Source organism: Myotis lucifugus, unplaced genomic scaffold (genome assembly GCF_000147115.1).
Source record: "Myotis lucifugus unplaced genomic scaffold, Myoluc2.0 scaffold_32, whole genome shotgun sequence".
Taxonomy (NCBI): Eukaryota; Metazoa; Chordata; class Mammalia; order Chiroptera; family Vespertilionidae; genus Myotis; species Myotis lucifugus.
In genome coordinates this window covers 7,307,206-7,327,052 of record NW_005871080.1, presented here as the reverse complement: position 1 = coordinate 7,327,052, position 19,847 = coordinate 7,307,206, and the positions used below count along the sequence as shown (strand labels likewise).

Sequence of the window (19,847 nt, the reverse complement as noted above, 5' to 3'; positions counted from 1 at the left end):
TATATATATTTAAAAGTATTAGTACTACTAATTCTGTTTATACTTAAAACTATAACCACTTTAGTGGCCTCATTTCATAGTTCTCAGCAAGCACATGACAAAAAAAATAGAAAATATGGCAGGACAGTGACCAAAGAGAGACAACTGATAGAAATAAAAAGCCTTGCTATGACAAAATGAAGACAAATGGACATTATAAAAAGCAGTCATCATACCTTTAAAAATTATGGCATTTGGGGACATTTAAAGAGCAATAGTATCCATGTAGACACCATTTCTAAAAGGGCCATTCTACTATATATGATTGTAAAGACCCCCAAAGACCTTAACTAATTTCTGTGAAAAAAATGTAAACTTAAAAAAGTCATTTATAAAAAATAGCTTATTTAAATAAAGATTAACTAAATTGCTCTAGCATATTACAAGAATAAAATGAAGATATATCTATTAGAAGCTTTTAAATAAAATTATTTAAAAATATAAATTAGCAAAGCTCCATTTACCTGGAACATTAAATAATAAAATTAATTTCACTTCCCAATGATACTAAATAAGGTGAACCACTGCTTTGTGTAAATTTCTGTTGACCTAACCAACATACCTCTTACTAGTAGAAGCATTTTTTTTTTTTACTAGTAGAAGCATCTTGGTTCAGATAAGAGAAAATCTGGTCAACCAATGATTTGAGCTTATTAGACCACAAACATTCTTTAAGGAATAAAGGAAAGGGTCTTCCTAAAAGTCTTTCCTAAAGTATATTTCCAGGACATCCATAAATTTAGTCACTCTACAGCCCACTTAGTTTTCTCATTCACATTGTCAAACACACACACACACACGTGCGCACACATTCTCTAACACATGCACAAAACCACTCAATATTGATTTTGAGAAAATTGACTGCCACATATTTGCAGTCAGATTTCACTTGATGAAGTCTCATGTTATTATGGATGTTGCTGCTAATTAATACTAAAAACCCTATTCTGTAGCAGTAGCTGTTGGCAAAATGTTTGATTTTGACAACATACTTTTGCATGACCTGCCATCACTTCCCAAGTTGAAGCCAGTCCTGCAGCGACAGGTCCGTGTTTTGTAGCTGCTGCTGAGCGGACAGATGTGCGAACATCCCCCTGGCAGTCCATATGGATCCACTTCACACGCATGGCTTCTGACTGCAACAAATAGAAACAGTACACTTGAAATTCTCCAAAGACAAGACAATTATGTGTATCAGTATGTGGAATTGTTTTACAGTATAAGAAGAGGAATCTTAGCAAAAAAAACCAAACAAACGAAAAAACCCACACACACCCAAATACCAAACTATTTAGTACCAGAATCAATAAGAGAGTGTAAACTCCATAGAAAAGAGATAGGGATTTGCAAAAATCCTCCTTTGACTACATTTAAAAAATAATTCTGAGATATAATATGCTATTATATTAAACTTTATATGTAAGCAAAATTAAATGAACTATTTAGGTGCATGCTTATTTTACTTTATATATATTTCAAATATAAAAGGTATGGTAAAAGTATCCCAGTTAGGTTGTTAAGTAGAAAAAGGATTTCTTCATAATAAGCCATAATTATCTAACCTAAACTAAAGGTAATTCAGTGATTATCTTTACTGAAGACATTGCCGTTTTGAGAACTCTCTTACAAAATGAATTGGTGTATGTGTGTGTGTGTGTGTGTGTGTGTGTGTGTGTGTGTGTGTGTGTAACTGAAATTGCCAAAAGGAGGAGGCTGAGTTTGCATGTGGAGATAGAGGAATAAAGGTCATTTTATAAATGTTGAAGTTACAGAATAAGAAAAAAGAACAGGAAAAGTACCATATGGAGAGGATGAGAAACAGAATGATGAGTCAAAGAGAAAGGGCTGCAGTAGGAAAATGTCAGTAAGATTTTATGTATTATTGTAATTATACTGATTTTTGAGCATCAATTACTTGGAATTGCAATGAATAACATGGCAATTTTCTTTTCATAATAAAACTGCTACACTTTTAGAAATTGTGCCACAATTTTTTGTATTCACTCAATTTTCTTTTCAGTGGGACTTCCTCTGACCATTTAATGTCAAATTGTAAACTAGCCCTATCCCTGACACTCATCATCCTTATGGGCTTAATTTTTCTCATATGTTAATGTTCAGATAATTATAGTGTTAATTTGAAGCATAAAAAGATGATGAAAAGTTTTGGTGGTAGCCTTTGTATTTTATATTTTTCTATACTAGAGGCCTGGTGCATGAGATTTGTGCACTAATGGGGGGCGTGGTCTGGGGGGATAGGCCACTGAGGGAGCGCTGCTCATCTCTGTCTGCCGAGCAGCTGTGGACCTGCCCTCTGAGGGTCTGCTCCCTGGTCCGGCATCTTCCGTGAAGTAGGAGCACTTGCCTCTCCAGGGGACCCAGTTAGGGCCAGGCCCAGGGACAGTAGCACTGAGTAGACCGCAGTCCCGTGGCAGCCATCAACCCGCCTCCCAGTCTCCAGGATCAGCTCTGCAAGCACTGTAGCGTGACCTGGGGCATCTGGAAGAGGTGGCAGGAAGCGAGGAGGAGGAGCCTGGGGCGAGGAGGTGATGATTGCAGCCCGGTTCCTGCTCCTAGGCCCAGGGTTTGCAGCGGGAGCAGCCGCTCATCCCAGTCAGCCACGCGGCACTCCCACTGTAGGAGTGCACTGACCACCAGGGGCAGCTCCTGTGTTGAGCATCTGCCCCCTGGTGGTAAGTGCACATCATAGTGACTGGTCGACCAGTCATTCTGCCATTCTGCCATTCTGGTTGTTCCGCCATTCAGTTGCTGGGCTTTTATTATAGAAGATGTGATTTAGCCTAAATTGTATTCACGAATAAGCATCACTAACCTACTATGCAAAATAACTAGTTTGTGTTATTGACAACTATGAAGAAACACTGCAGTCTAGTCATTAAAAATTATTTTTAATAAACATGCATTAAAAAAAAAAACACCTTAGGATGTGAAGTCAAAAGACCCCAATGAATGCAATGAAACTGAACCAGTACTGTAAGAAAGTAACCTGATTTGAAATTTCTCTCCAAAATTATACTAAAAAACTCTTAGTATCTTAGCATCTGGGTTTCCTGACTACATGCCTGATGACCGAAAGCTCCTTCCTGAATCTAAATCTAGCTCTAATTTTAACTTTATTCTTGTAGAAACGATTCACCAGGAACTGAACAATTTGTCATTTAAACTTGAGAAGGGAGCTCTATCCATTGTGTCAAGCAGACATGTGCACTTTTGTTAATCAAAACAGAGAATTGATGATTTTTGCACTTTAGCATAATACAAAGGCACAAGGACCATAACTCCATTCAATTCACCATCATGAAGTCTATGAAGAAGTCTGGCATCTTACCTATAGGTTGAGTTCTTTTGTGATAGATTCGGAGTCCTCGGGCATTTTCCATTTTAATGAATGAATGCATATCTGTGGCATTAAATCGGTTTATCCTTATGATGTTGAAGTTATCAGAAATGGTTGCATATAAATAGTCTTCAAACACAGTTATTCCATAAAATTGTCTGACCTATAAAGAGGGACAAACATAACTAGATTTTTAATTATGCTGCTTTCAACTTCAAAGAAAAACAGATTGCTATGTACTAGTCTGAACAATTCCCTTAGTAGCAGAGTCACACCATATTATTGTTCATTTACTCTCAAAAAATTAACACTGTACTAATTTAAAAAAATAATCTGAGAATAAAACATACAGTAGTGGATAAAGCAGTTGCAAATGCATGGGAGAAAATTTTATTCAGGTTTCATTAAGAAAACATGCTCAGTGGCTACTTTTTGAAAGCTAGCAAGAAGCAAACCTTTAAGTCTATTCATTAATATTCATATGGCACTGATATAAAATTGGAGGTACTTTTATGGGCTTTTTGCTCATATAGACATGGATATGTAGAATCTTCAAAAGCATAGCTCTGTCTGTGAAAGAACTAATGCTAAGGTACTTTAAAAAATTCATTTTATAAATGAAAAATCCCATTAAAAAATCCCAAGTTACAATTAGATTAATACTTGCCCAGCATGGAAATAATAAATGATGAAATCACATATTTGGAATAATTGTAAAGAAAATGTCATCATTTCACTAAGAAATCACATTCTTTCTAAAGCCTATTCATAATGGAAATGGAACTGTTTGCTTGAAAGTAACAATGTTTATTGCTATCCATGACACTTTAATAGTGGAAATATCCTCCTTGGTAGAGGTCTTGGAGATTGTGGGGAAGAATAGAAATCTTGAAGTCAAGGAACATTTCCGGTAAAATAGAGAAATAATGAGTATACTGGTTTTCCCATTAAAGGCACATGCTAGGCCTTTGGGTATTCCTTGTGTTACACTTAAATTAAAATGATTCTTGCTCAGGATATGGTAGAGCTGTCAATTGATTTTCTGTAGAAAATGTGATAAAAAAAGCATTTATCACTATACTTTGGTAATATATTGTATTGTGGAGCACTTTTAGTATAGATTTATAGTTAAGAGAACTTGAGAAACTAAGTATGGCTTGACTGTAAAATATTTATAGAACATATTACAATGTTTTCTCTTAATCAGGAAATCTTATTAGTTCTGTATATTAAGCGAAATCATTGGATTTTTTTTATTTCTCAAGCATCTATGATTCATCATTACTATTTCTGATCTTCTCATGTGAGACATGAGTAGAAGAAGATTGCATGTTTTTTTTGTTTGTTTGTTTTGTGTTTTTTTTTTTTAACCATATCTCATTTCTTCATGTCTAGGCTAAAAGTGAAAGAGTAGAATTAATGGGTTGAATCATTCAATGCTAAAGTGCAAATAATCTTTTTTGTTGTTGTTGTTAGCATAAGTTTGTGTGTGTTTGTGTGAGCATGCATGTATATACTAATATATTTTCAATATAGCTGACATCATATTAACTAAATATACCTATGGCCCAATTTTGCTCAGGGAATTTTTTTTTCTATAAAAATTACAAACCAGTTGAACTCTTCCATTACCTTCATTCTGATGCATGTTTGGCTCAAAATTTGGGGCCAGTCATCTGGGAGTGTATGGTTGTGATATACTCACATTACACTCTACATAACTGACAATCCACATCCCATGACTACTGAGGGGGCATTTGAATTCATCAGAGTAGAAAACATGTTCACAATAATAGGATCAAATTTTACTCACTGTCTCCCTGCCTGCCTTCAGAAGGGTCTGTTCCCCATAAAGTAAGTACATGTTGCCTGCTCTGTTAACTACTCCCAGTAGAGGTAGAAGGAGCTTAGAGTGGTGAATAGACCATTCTTCCTACAACCCAAATTCTTCAAAAATGTATCTGTTGGATTACAGAGTGGCCAACTAATTTACATGTCGGATTACTTAGTGGCAGGCCAGCAAAACCAAACAATACAAAGGAAAAAGTAGATGGATAATAAAAATTTCAGACATTCAAAAACTTTATAGTCATGGAGAAAGTAATTTGAATTCCTTATCCTTGTTTAAAACTTTAATTATGTATAGGTAAAAAAGAAGGTCCATCATAACCATTTTAGGACAGTTGAAGGTGAGAAATATCTGGCCTCAACTCTAATATTGGAAACTTTATTTTTTTTTTACCACCCAGATTAGTGCATTTGTTTATTTTCCAAGGAAAGGGAAAGAATTTTATTGTCAAAAGTTAATTAGAAAGGAAAAGTAACTTAAAGGGATAATTACAGAATATTTTTGCTTTGCATTGCAAAAGAAAAAGGTTCATTTTGATAGAATAAGATTCTCACATGAAATTAGTGCAATAAGTGAGGTAAAATTGAATTTGAAAAGCTCTACTACTGAATAAGGCTCATTTCAATTTAGAGATTTCCTGTGAGGTGTTTACTGACTGTTATTTGAAAAAATAATCTTGTAATCCAGCAAGGGACAAACTATGCAGTTTTGACTATCTGTATAGTTTTTGAATTCTGTGAAAATTTATTTCAAATTTTTTACAGAAATCTCATTTTAGGAAGTACTTGAATATACCAGAAGAAAAAATTTAATCCAACCTATTAAAGCAGCGGTTCTCAACCTGTGGGTCGCGAACCCTTTGGGATCAACCCTTTCACAGGGGTTGCCTAAGACCATCGGAAAAACACATATTGAATATATAATTACATATTGTTTTTGTGATTAATCACTATGCTTTAATTATGTTCAATTTGTAACAATGAAAATACATCCTGCATATCAGATATTTACATTACGATTCATAACAGTGGCAAAATTAGTTATGAAGTAGCAACGAAAATAATTTTATGTTTGGGGGTCACCACAACATGAGGAACTGTATTAAAGGGTCGTGGCATTAGGAAGGTTGAGAACCACTGTATTAAAGTAATACTTTTGGAAGCAGGCATTTGCTTTTGTTAGCAAAATATCTCCAAAGACACATGGAACAAATCCTAGTTCATTTTTTTTATAAATAAACTACTTAAATTAGTGTTTAGTAAGTGGGCCACAACATCTGTCATATTTTAGTATTTTCCTTTCTTACTAGTCTAGCATTTTTGTTTTGGTTGTTTGGTGTTCCTGTTTTATTTGCGTTGTTTTTGTTTTGTTTTCTGTGCTGTGTTGTTAATACAGGGAAGGAAACAATGAGAGGCATATCCAATATATAGAATGCACTGCGAAAAGAACATTCTCCCATCTAGGAAATACATCATAATTTTATGACCCATTGAAGCTTAACTTCATAAGGGATTTTCAACATTGAGATTTGGGGCCTTCTTCTTACTGTGATAGCATGCATTTTATTACCTTAGCTGTATTTTCTAACAAAATTATACTTACTTGTCTGCCTTGAATAATAGTATGTCTGTTCTTTCCTTGGTAGTCCACAACTTCCACACAGTCCAAGTAAAGATCTACCCAGTAAACCAATTTGTTGACTAGGTCTAGTGCCAGTGCAGCTGGCTGCTCTGTCTTTGAATCAATTATCCTTGTTCTGTTTATGCCATCCATGTCACACCGCTCCACTTTGGCCACATTCCCGTAGTCAGTAAAGAAAAGTTTTCTGTTCAAAGAAAACTAAATGTTAAAGTCGAGGAGGGATAAAAGCATATTCAGTAGAACCATCTGTAAAAAACAGAACTTTTCCTTCTAATTTACTTCACTGGTTACATCTGTTAGCTTCCCATAACCATTTACATATAATATCACTCATAAACAGAGAAATCTGTTAATGAATATTGCGGGGCATAAGGGAGCAGGTTAACCAACAACTGTAAAATTTCTCCAAAATGAATGATTATGGTGGGTTTATTTTCGTATTAGGGGAAATGTTTCTTTAAGCCTCATAGAGCCCATACATATACAGCACAGAAGATGCACGCAGCCCATTTGGTACAAGCTTCTGCAGTGAGCCCAGTCACCAGGCCAGGGCACGTGAGCTCTCAGGCTTTATCTTCAACCTGCTTTTCAGATTGGCTGGTACTGTCTGTCTCCAATAAAAGCTATTATGTGGAGCTCAAAGATGCTATGAGTGGTTGTGAATCGCAAACCTGCAATGGAATTAAGCAGATGGAAAAAGCAAATGTGTTGTTTGTAGCAATGGAGATAAAACATACATAACTCCCCCCAAACCAATCCCAAATTCTTCCAAATATCCCCCAAACACAAAATTTCATGAAAGAAATGTGGGCCATTTCTCCTCATTTTCTCCTTCTGCATCTAGAAGAAAAGGCCGAAAAGCAATGTTGACCTCTGAGACAAAAAACAAAAACAAAACCAAAAAACCCAAAACCAATTCTTCCATGAAGCACTAACAGTGTCTGTCAAAGGTTGAAATACCTCCAGCACTTGTGTCTAATATTTAATTAGTATTCTGTACGTTTAGTAAACACAAATCAATTTCAGTTAGGCTGACAATATTTTAACAAGATTACCTATTCATGAGACTAAATTACATTTGTAAGTAGAAGACCATTTGCCTTGACGTAAATACAATCTCAAGAATAATCTGATTTACAGTGACTGAGCAATATTAAGATTACCTAGAGTACAGAATATTTGATTTTACAAACTTGGTGAATTAGTTTTTGGTTACTTTTCTCAACATCCTTGTATTATCTAACAGCATGGGGTATCTTTCAAGCTTAAAAGTATTATTTAACTTTAATTTAGCTCTTTCTGCTATGGGAGGCTTTGACTAATTGTTAAACATTAATGCACACTATTCTGTGATAGAGCCAGGTTTTATCATGAGTATATATTTCACCTAATGTTCTTGAAAGATCAATTTATCACAGTAAGTTAAAAATTATTTTTCATGTGACATTCCATTCAGGTGAAGAGCTTCCTAGTCTAGTGAGAAGTAAGTAAAAGAGCATATGGTGCTGTTTTATTGTCATGCTAAATGCTCAAACCTCTGTTTCTAAGCATCTCTCTCTCTCTCTCTCTCTCTCTCTCTCTCTCTCTTTCTCTCTCTCTCTCTCTCTCTCCTTGCTTCCATTTTACATCTCCTCTTTCTTAATTTTCTTTTTTTTTAAAAATATATTTTATTGATTTTTCACAGAGAGGAAGGGAGAGAGATAGAGAGTTAGAAACATCGATGTGAGAGAACCATCGATCAGCTGCCTCCTGCACATCTCCTACTGGGGATGTGCCCGCAACCCAAGTACATGCCCTTGACCGGAATCGAACCTGGGACCTTTCAGTCCGCAGGCCGACGCTCTATCCACTGAGCCAAACCGGTTTTGGCGTCTTAATTTTCTTATAGCTATCTCAAGTCAAGTTGCTATAAGGAGTACCCGGTTTCTCTCTCCCTTTCTGTAGAATACTGCCCATTATTCCTGTTATCTGAGGCTCTCTTTCTCACCCTATACCAAATGCATCTTCTTTTATAAGTTTCTCTTTTAACTTGTCCATTTCACAGAACTGAAAAAATGCTGATGTGCAGGTAGCCTGGCTTTGGAGGCTCTGGCACACTATGTTTAGTGTGACATATACATACATACATATAGATAGATAGATGATAGATAGATAGATAGATAGATAGATAGATAGATAGATAGATAGATAGATATATGAAGCTGGTGATTGTAACTATCTACATGCTGATGAAGAAAAAAGGTGAGCCTGGAGAAATAGAGAATTCTCTGAATCACCTTGAGATGACTTAATCAGAGGTGACATCAAAGGAAAATAGAGAAGAATGCCAAGACAAGTTCCATGGAAGCATGCTGTTAGAGAAAAAAAAGAGCAAATAAGTAAGATCAGAGGTTATGGTCAAAGAAATAACACTGAATCTCATAGAAGTCTAAGAGAGAAAAGTTCCAGGATAAAGGACAGGGTGTCTGGGTCAATCACTTCATAAAATAAAGAAAAAAATGAATATAGATTAAAAAGATGCCCCTGGATTTGTTTTTTCTTAAAATACTAGAAATTGCGGTACTTCTGTTTGAGAATTTTAATTATAGAAGAGTGGACCAGATGATGATGAAGGAGCTTAAGAAAATTTAAATTATTTGGCCAACGTTTTCATTGATATTGACCTACTATTGTAGGAATGATGCAGAGATTCTTATATGTATCCTAGGTCATAATATAAATGGTTGAATAAGTTTCAACCAAAGTACGGGAAAAAGTATAAATATAAAATTAATCAACATTTTACTGTTTTAATGAAAGTAAAATCAAAAGACTAGGAGGACTTTGGGTATGTGAAATGGCACCGAACTACAAGAGACAAGGAATCACCAGCAGACAGCAGATTAACTAGTGCCCAGTGGAGACATAAAATGTTTTTACACTAAAATTGAATCTTTACACCAACTTGAACCTTCTCAGACTTCAGGATACTGACTATGATGAGCTTTGTTCACTTATAATTGAAATGCAAGAAATGGAAGAGTTCTTCAAGAGAATAACACTAAAGACATAATACTGTTAGCATTAAGTAGCCATAGTCACATGATTACATAGATGTTTCTTTGATTGTTTGAGTACCATTTAATTTTATTTAAAAATGTCCTACTATAGTAATAGAGGAATGCTCCATTCTCAGGGCATTCTTTAATTGAGGGACTACAGTGAATGGCTGCATTATAATTAATAAACAAAAGCTAAAGTTTTACGTTATCTAAATTCTATATTTCATTTGTAATGAAAGTGTAGCTTGACTGAAAATTACTCTTTTCTTTCATATAAAATATATTTCCAAATCTGAAAAAAAGTTAAATAGTGTTCAGTGAACCCCATTACCTCATTGACCCTTATAACTATCTATGTAATAGAAGGGGCAGATTATTTTTTAAATATACTTTTTATGGATATTGAGAGGAAGGGAGAAGGAGAGAGAGATAGAAACATCAATGATGAGAGAATCATTGATTGGCTGCCTCCTGCATGCCCCGCACTGGAGATCGAGCCCACAACCCAGGCATGTGCCCTGACTGGGAATCAAACTGCCACCTCCTAGTTCTCAGTGCTCAACCACTGAGTCATGCTGGCCAGGCAGGGGAAGATTATTTTTATTTCACAGATGAAACAGGCTCAAAGTCCACATGGTAAGCCACTGACAAAGCCCTAACACAAATTATTTGTCATGTCTTTATTTTTAAATAATGATTTTGAATAATTTGAAACTTACAGGAAAGTTGTAAGAATAGAATAAGTGCCCATACCCTTCACCTAGATTCACCAGTTGTTTACCTTATCCCTCGGGCTATTTCTAGTACTGTCTGCACCTCTTGACAGTAAACTGCAGACATCATGACCCTTTACAACTAATACCTCAGGCTGCATCTCCTAATTGCAAAACGTTTTCTTGCATAACCACAATATACATATCAAAATCAATACTTTAAATACTGACACAATACATCATTTTTACTCAAATTTTGCCTGCTGACCAATAATGTTCTATATAGTAAAATTTCCACTTTTTGTTCTGATTCAAAATCCAATCCAACATCATATATTGCATTTAATTGCCTTTTCTCTATATATACTCCTTTAATCTTGAACAGAAAGTCTTCCAGTTATTCACAATGTTACCATTTCTAAAGGGTAGATATGAGTAGTTTTGAAGAATATTCCTAATTTGAGGTGTTTTTTTCACAAATAGATTATGTTATGCCTTTTGAACTGAAATGCAACAATTTTGTAATTTATCATTACTGCCCCTGGGCTTAGAAACTTTGGGTAAGCCTGTGCTGTATGCCAGAAATCCCATGAAAAGAAACACAGATGGTAGTTTGGAATCTCATTTATTCTATCTAATTCACTGTTTATGAACATTTAACTCTACTAACCTCCAGGATCCTCAGTCACCCTTTCAGCATCTCTTCTCCCCAGGATCCAAGTATATCATGTTGCTTCTAGTATAGCAGGGCCCCAAGTGCAACACTCTGCCTGTGGATGGTGAAATCATTCCCAGATCTGTCCCAAACCCCATCCCCACAGGACTGCAACATTGACATGTCTTCTCTCCCTGTTCTCTCCTGTGGCATCAATTATCTTTTATTCTCTAGCATCAGGGAGAAATTAAATTGAGATTGCTATTCTCTTGTTCTTCACTTATTTTTGAATGTCATTCCATTTGATTCACATTAACAAAAACAAATAAAAGAAATTCAACTATATCCCAACTACTGTCTCTATTTCTAAGATGTTTAATAATATATAAATATATATCCCCAGTGACAGAATGGCTGAATGACCAGAACAACCAGTTGACCAGTTGCTATGACGTGCACTCAGTTGACCAGTTGCTATGACGTGCACTGACCACCAGGGGGCAGACACCCAACGCAGGAGCTGCCCCCTGGTGATCAGTACACTCCCACAGTGGGAGCGCAGTGGTATCACAGTGGGAGCAGCTGCTCAGAGGGCAGGTCCATAGCCACTCAGTTGACCAGGATGAGCGGTGCTCCCACAGCAGGCGGATCCCCACAGGCCATGCCCCCCACCAGTCCACAAATCTGTGCACTGGGCCTCTAGTTTGTTCATAAAGAACAAAAAGACTTCTTTCAAACTTTCAGTTATGCATCCTGTTCACTATTCTTATAATTCAGCATCTGTAGTAAATAGTTTATCATTTTGGCTTCCTTATTTCATCAGATATGGGAAACTGATTTTATCTGACATTTTTGTTGATTATAAAAGTAGCCCTGTTTTACTATAGAGATATCAGATTTATACAGTTGAAGATAGTAAGAAACTTTGGGTATTGTTGGCAAACTTGCCTGAAATAAATCAAAAGTCACAAAGGGAGCACTCAGAGACAGTGATAGAGCACCATGCCTACAGTTATGGCTCCCATCATCCCCACACACTAAAGCAAACCGATTCTTACACACACTGACATCTTAAAATGTGTGTTTTTTAAGCTGATAAAAATAAGACTTAACTGTTGCTAGAGATATTCATTTTAAATGATGTACTTTTGTGGTTTTGTACTTTGTCAAAAGGACAAAGGTTAATTTAAACACATCAGAGTCCAGTCCACATCCTCTACCTCCATAGTCCACCCTAGTTTCCTGTCATCATTCTTACTCCTAACATTTTGGATATAGTTTAATGATGAAATTTAGAAACTTTGAGGGTTCTCACAATGAAATCCCCTACTATTCATTTTATCTGCTTTAAAATGAGGTTACATAAGATTTTGATGAGGAAGTAGATGAGAGAAAAATGAGACAAAAAAGTAGGGGTCATATATTGCCAGATTTTTAAAAAATCATTATTTGATTAAGGCTTGTAAACCCCGCATGTTTATCAATCCTGTGATGATGTAGATAACTGTATTTCTTTACATTTTAGAAAAATGATATATATTTCTCTTAGCAAGAATTGCATTAGGAAGTTTACTTTTAAGTCTTGTTTTTGAAATCAACTTATTATCTACATAACATCAACAGTAATACAATTGTATTTTTTCTTCCATTGTGTATACAAAAATTAAAAAAGAAAGCATTTTTTCAAATTATATAGAGTAATTAAAGCATATTCAAAATTAAAGTAAGAATATTAAATATTTAGCACTGTAATCCTAAAATGCAATTGAAAATATGAAAGATTAATCAATCTTTGGAGTCAGAGGTTTAAATTCAAATTATATTAGCTCCCATTAGTTAAGGGAAGTGCATAATAAACAAACTATTTTTTCTGTCTAGTCAAGAACGTTCAAGACAGTTACTTACTTATTTATATTTTGGGGGTTTTGCTTTCTTTGTTTGATAAATCTCTCTTGAACTTGGTTTTCAGTTCATACATAAACACACAGAAATTCAACTTGACATACAGGCTCCTGCTCTCAGCCAGTTACTCTATATTCTGGAATCGTTCCTACTAATGGTTTCCCTGAAAGCGTGCATGTATTAGATATGTCAGTCAGTGTGGCTGACCCATTCAACATCTATTTTTCTCTAATCCTGCCCCACCAGTTCCTGTTCCTGAGAGGGGCAGCCCTATGTGTCAATATCATCCCTGTCCTTCCTGTTTACAGATAATTAGACTGAGGAGGAACAGGTAATACAAATGAAACCAGATCACAGTCTGAGCTAAATCACTGGGACCCTTTATCTCAAAAATCTAACCTAAAAAGTGTGGAGCTCAACTAGTGGGAAGCTGTGCTAACATGGTTAAGGTGAGCAGGTGGGATGGGAGTGGAGATGATAAGAGAGGAAGAGTACCAGAGCACAGTGCAGATGCAGAAGTTGGTTAGGGAGCCATGAGACAAAGAGATGGAAGAAAGGAACCATGGAGTACTTGAGTGAGGAATTCACTGCCAATAGCATTCGGAATAAACCCTCACATTCTTAACATTGTTGACAATGGTGAGCATGATCTAGTCTCTGTATGATTCCCCCACTCTGATACCTTTGCCAGTGGTATCATTCTATGTTTCTAATATCTTGGCCATTTTTCAGTTCCTTAAACAACCCATGTATATTCTTCCATTCTGCATTTCACATATCCTGTCCCCCAGTTTAGAATGTAATTTTTGCCATGCTATTTCAATCTTGGCTTTAATTTTCAACCAAAATGTCAATTCCTGTGAAGACCATTCCTGCTTTTCCAATATCAATTAGATCTTCCCGATATAATCTCATGGCACCTGCATTTATTATAACATCCTTCTTTATTTTACTTGCATAAAATTGATACAGACACACACTACATCCACCCAAAGATGATAATATGTTTAAGATATGTTGACTAAGTAGACTATAACCTCCAAGAAAACAAAGGCCATGTCTGCTTTATTCAGCATTGCATGCTCAGAACCTAGTCATGTGTCTGTCCATGCTCAGTTCTGTGTGTGTGTGTGTGTGTGTGTGTGTGTGTGTGTGTAGGCTCTGGATTGACTTTCTCATACTGGATAATAAAATCTAGGACTAAGACTTCAAATTAAATTAAAGTTGAAACACATATGGATAAGGCCAGTCTAGCATAGGAAAATTGTTAAGTCTGATCAAATAATTGAATCACTACTCCTTTCCATGAGGACTGACCTTTAGACCACTTCACAACAGACATTCCCTTTCACTTAGACCACGTTCCACTTGCTAAGACCACATTCCATTTGCTAAGACCATTATCCTTCCCCCTTGGGACCTTCCCAGGATCTGAATCTGCCCAGAGAATTCTCCACCCAGAAAAATCCTGCCTTGAGTCCTTTAAAACCTCTGATTCCCCATCCCTGGGTGCTGGTGTCATTTTGGGGCTCAGCCCATCTGGTATCCAGATGACCTAATAAATTTATAATCCCTTACCACTTTGGCCTCCTGTATTCCTCCTTCGGTGACCCTAACAAAAACAAGCTAGTTTTCCACATTATCCAGCATAGCTCACATGTATTCTACTTTGGACCCAAATTATTATTTAGCTAATAATAAATTATCACTTTGTCTCAGTTTGCATATATCTAACTACCCTTTGGAGAACTTGTGAAAAGTTGCAATTAATTCATGGTAAGATTTGGTATTCCTTTGTCTGACTTCTGACTAATTTTCTTTTCTTTCTTTCTTTTTTTTTTTTCAATTCTCACTCAAGAATATTTTTCCCCATTGATTTATAGAGAGTGGAAGACAGGGATGAGGGAGAGGGAGAGAGAGAGAGAGAGAGAGAGAGAGAGAGAGAGAGAGAGAGAGAGAGAGAGAGGCATAATGAGGGAGAGAGAGAGAGAGAGAGACATTGTCATGAGAGAGACACGCTGATTGGTTGCCTCCCACATGTGCCCTGACTGCGGCTGGGGAACCTGAGACCTATCAGTCTGAGGGCCGACACTCTAACCACTGAGCGAAAATGGCTAGGGCTAATTTTCATTTTTAATGACAACTTCTCAGTATTCATTTCTACTTACCTACATATACCATATTGCCATAGCTCTTGGATGTATTCCTAAGGAGCTTAGACTATCACCGTTTAGAATCTAACAAAAGCTTCGCTTCTTTGTTTTCTTTAAAGTATGATATTTATGAAATTTACATGAATGTTAAAAATATAATACTCTGCCCTGTGGGGAGGATAGGGCTGAAAGAATTGAGAGAGTAGATAATGAGATTCCAGTTTGGTAGTTATGCATTAGTACAGGGGTGGAGATGGGAAAGAGATGAGTCAAGAAATATTTTGGGGTCTGAATCAACAGGATTTGATAGTCAATTGAGTGGAGACAAGGATGAGCAGCACTCTAGTATAACTTTCATAAAACGTATTTCTTTACTATATTGTACCTTTAGGTTTTTCACAGGAAGTCTACCTGCCTTGTGAGATCTCAAGCTGTCAATTCTACCTAACACACACAAAAAATGAATTTTACAGTTTGGGCATATTACTTTTTATAACCAACGGCAGTGCTCTCTTAGTACTACTTCAGGGGTCAGTTTGCAAAGGTCACTATTCAAAATCTCATGCTCAATATACTTGATTCATGTGAAACAGTAGAATATTTGCAGTAATATATTAGATGTCAAAAACTTGCTCTTTGAGATATGCAGAGATGTATAACCTAATTTTCACACTTAAGGACGTCCTATTAGTTTATAAAATATTTTTTCTCTGAGCTGAAATAACACAGATGGCTGTCTCGGAAGCAGCCAAGGTAAGTATCCATGAAGTTGTAGACTTCTGAACAAGCCTGGTTCACCGCTATGCTAATTACCAGTTAGCTGAACTATCGATTTCTATGTTAAATTCTTACTAAATAGAAGATAAAAACCTATGTGCAGAAAAATAAAACTTTAACTACAGCATAGTTTTCTTGTATATTATTTATTGTTTATACTTGTGTGCACATCTGAGTTTGCTGTTGGAATAGAATGTGCAATAATATTGCAATGATGATAAAATCATATGGTTACACAGATGAAATCACACTATAAAAAAGGAATTTCTTTGTTTGATGTTCACTATCCTAGCTGTGAAGGGCAGTTATACTTAGAAAAAAGTAATGCAAAAGTCCAATAAAGTGATAACTTCTTCATAAGTGGCAATATTCCAATTTCTTGGTTTAGTTTTAAGCAGAAATGCAGGATCAAGGATAGGCTCAGTGTGACTGAGACTGCAGAGGCCAAATGAAGCTGGTGAAAGGAAATAAACTATCCTCATTCAGTCAGAAAAACATATATTTTGTTAATTTTGAGATGTTGTCTAGACAGGATTTCTTCACCAGTATGAGCTTCAAGGTTTCCATAAAAAAACAATTGTGTAGGGCTGCACAAACTTGCAGGGTATGCCAGTAAATATGTATTCCTATTGGTGCATTTATTTTGACAAGAGAGTTAATACTCAAAAAAGTAAATAGCCATGTTCTAAAATAGTGATTTTTAAACTTTATTGTGCACATGGGGTACTTGCTGAAATCTCCAGTTCCTACAATCACTGTGGTGTGAATTCAGGCAGTACCTAACAAAACTAAGTATGCATTTACTCTTCGATCCAGTAAACTTTGTTTCAGAAATTTATCTTGAAGATGTATCTTCACAAATAACAGACAGCAAATGCACTAAATTATTCACTGGGACATTATTAATAATGGCAAAACATTGAAAGTACTATTTTTATTCAATTCTCATTTCCCCTCCCTATTCATTCTTTTCTTTTGCCAGAAATTTTAATTTAGCACTTACTGAGCACAAGGTTCTCAGAATACAAGAGGGAATTCTAAGGCTTTTAGCAAAATCAATGAAGAAAAATGTGCTTTACAATTTATGAATGCTCAGGGATGGTTCGGTTGTATAGCTAGATTGTTAATTGATAGAAGCTGTGTCTTCTAATAAGCTCTTATTAGTGTTGCAGTCAAAGAATTTTAAAAATTAGGCTATTCAATAATGGTTCTCTTGTCCCAATCATAGCAATTTCTTACATGGAGGGCAATTAGTTTTTCAAAGAGAACAGATTCTTTTAATCACACTTGTATCAGAATATTTCCTAGGGAGGTCTTAGGTAATTGTTTTCTCTTTAATCTTTTTTTTTCTTCTTCTAATATCAGTGCCTATGATATTCAGTTTTACATGTCAATTTAGCCAAATATAGTCTCCAATTATTCAACCAAACACTAACCTAGATGAAGATATTTTGTGTCTATGACTCTCTATAGCCAGCTGGCTTTAAGGGAAGGAGGTTAGCCTCTATAAACTGGATGGGCTTGATGTAATCAGCTGAAAAGTGTAAGAGCAGAACCAAGATTTCCCTGAGGAAGAAGAAATTCCATCTATTGGCTGCAGCGTCAGCTCCTGCCTAAGACCTCTAGCCTGCTCTTCCTGAACTCCTGCTCAAAAACGTGTCATGGAACCACCTAAGCACCCAAAACTGCATAGATATATGCCTTAAAGAATTCTGTGCACATTTATAAATCTTACTGGTTCTACTTTTCTGGTGGAACTCTGACTGATGCTCTGCCCCAACGTTATTTAGGTGAATAATGCCCCTCCATTTAATAATAAATTAAAACAGATATTGACAGTTCAGGGGACTGGTAATTAGCATGACAGTGAACCAGATTTGTTCAGCAGACCAAATGGAGAAAGTACAGGTCCTGGGGACATATTTTGAACGCCTAAATTCAGCGATGTCACATTCACCACTTTTTATTTTCATTAGTAATCTAAGTCATTACATTTGCATGTTTGTTTGTTTTTTTTGGGGGGGAGGTTGTTTGTTTATTTTCCTTAAGCTGATTTACATGGAGTTTTCTAATATTTGCAACTGAAAAATCTTGTGTGCTAAGCATTCAATGTTAAGGTAAATGGTAACTGGAACACCTGTCATCATTACCAGAGAAATAGACCTCAAATGTTCTACTGACAACAAATGTATTGAGCAACTATTGCTTATGAAAATCAGCCATTTAAAAGACAAATATGAACTAATATAAGGTCATTTTGTTTCTTTAAGTAAAAAATCTGAGTAATCAATGACTTTTATTAATAAATCAGAAAGTATGAAAATACAATATCTGCAATTTCCTCAATAAATGTTTCCAACCTTTACTTTGCCACAGGAAATGGCATGAGTAAAACAATAAAGTTCATATCCCATTACAAATAAAGGTAATGAAGCCATTAGAAATGCATGAATTTCCATCTGCCAGTCAACCTGTTTCCAAAATATATATATATATATATTCTATAAGGTAAATTATCCAAATAGCAATTTTTAGATAGTACTATAATAGGATTTTACTTTTTGAAGTTAAATTATGAGGCAGAATGTGTTTCCAAATATTTATAAAAGAAAAAATGAAAATTGTGCAGTTGAATGAAAACAAAGTAGTGATCTAGTGGGCTTTAAGGCCTAATACTCAATTGGCTAGTAACCAAGATATTCTAAATAAATTGTATTATCCACCACGAACCCAGGGAGCAGTCTCCAACATTGGTATGCTTTATAACATACAGAATGCTATGGTCAGAAAACTCAGTTTGGAATATCTGTCTAATTCATGTTCTTTATTATTTTTTCCCCAAGACAGAGGCCCCTCCCCACAGGATTTAGCTCTTGTAGTCCAGCTTCCTTTGCATTGCAGCACCTGCCACCCTGCCTCCTTACCCTAGATTATGGACCAGTGGTGGACGCAGTCATGGGGCATCAACTAAATTGGTTGTACTGAATTAATCAAGTTCTCTGACTTATATTTTTAAAATTATGACACAGAAAGTTAGTAGACCACACATTGCTAGAGTTCTAATTACATTGAATTATATTGAATTTCACCTATCATTTGTAAATATCAAGACCAGTATATATTCCTACCTTGCTTTTCCAATTAGAAAGTAAAAGCTTTGGGGAAAGGATTCAATTGTCTCTATAGTATGTGAGATATTTGTGTCTGATAAATTATAGCAATAACAACACTGCACTTTTGAGTTTCTACTGGAGTTTTTGGAGCATTGAGCAACTGTAGGCGTAGTTCTAATGTACCGAGAGAAGGTTAATTGATGCACGCACATTATTCATCACCATTACTATGTGTATAAATAGAGATGATGACACATATGTAAAGTGCTTCAAAATTGCTAACTGAAATTGAACACAACAGATTCACAAGCTTTTTAATATTTGAGCACAGTCTATAACCACACATCTAATTATGCTCAAAAATCTTTAATCTGAGTTTGTCTTCTCCCTCCCTCCCTCCCTCCCTTCCTCCCTTCCTCCATTGCTTCCTTCCTTCCTTCCTGGACTCGGGGGGGTGGAGCCGTGCGTCCCCGCGTAATCCGCTCCATCCAAATTTATTGTTCTTGAGAGAGAGTTATATGGATTTTTTAGTAAAATAGCACATGTGGGGAAGCGGAGCAGGTTTTTGAAAGGTGGATGGATTAGGTTAAATAAAGTAATATTAAA

General features: G+C 35.8%; 1 protein-coding gene across 1 annotated transcript in view; it reads right to left on the bottom strand.

Moving 5' to 3' along the window:
• Positions 1 to 19,847, bottom strand: part of LRP1B (LDL receptor related protein 1B) — a 1,324,618-nt gene that overhangs the window by 719,203 nt on the left and 585,568 nt on the right. The window contains exons 8-10 of the mRNA XM_023752441.1: positions 6,849 to 7,071; positions 3,389 to 3,560; positions 1,032 to 1,175 (exon numbers count right to left, since the gene is read on the bottom strand). Of these exons, the coding sequence (XP_023608209.1) occupies positions 1,032 to 1,175; positions 3,389 to 3,560; positions 6,849 to 7,071 (539 nt within the window). The remainder of the gene's footprint in view (positions 1 to 1,031; positions 1,176 to 3,388; positions 3,561 to 6,848; positions 7,072 to 19,847) is intronic.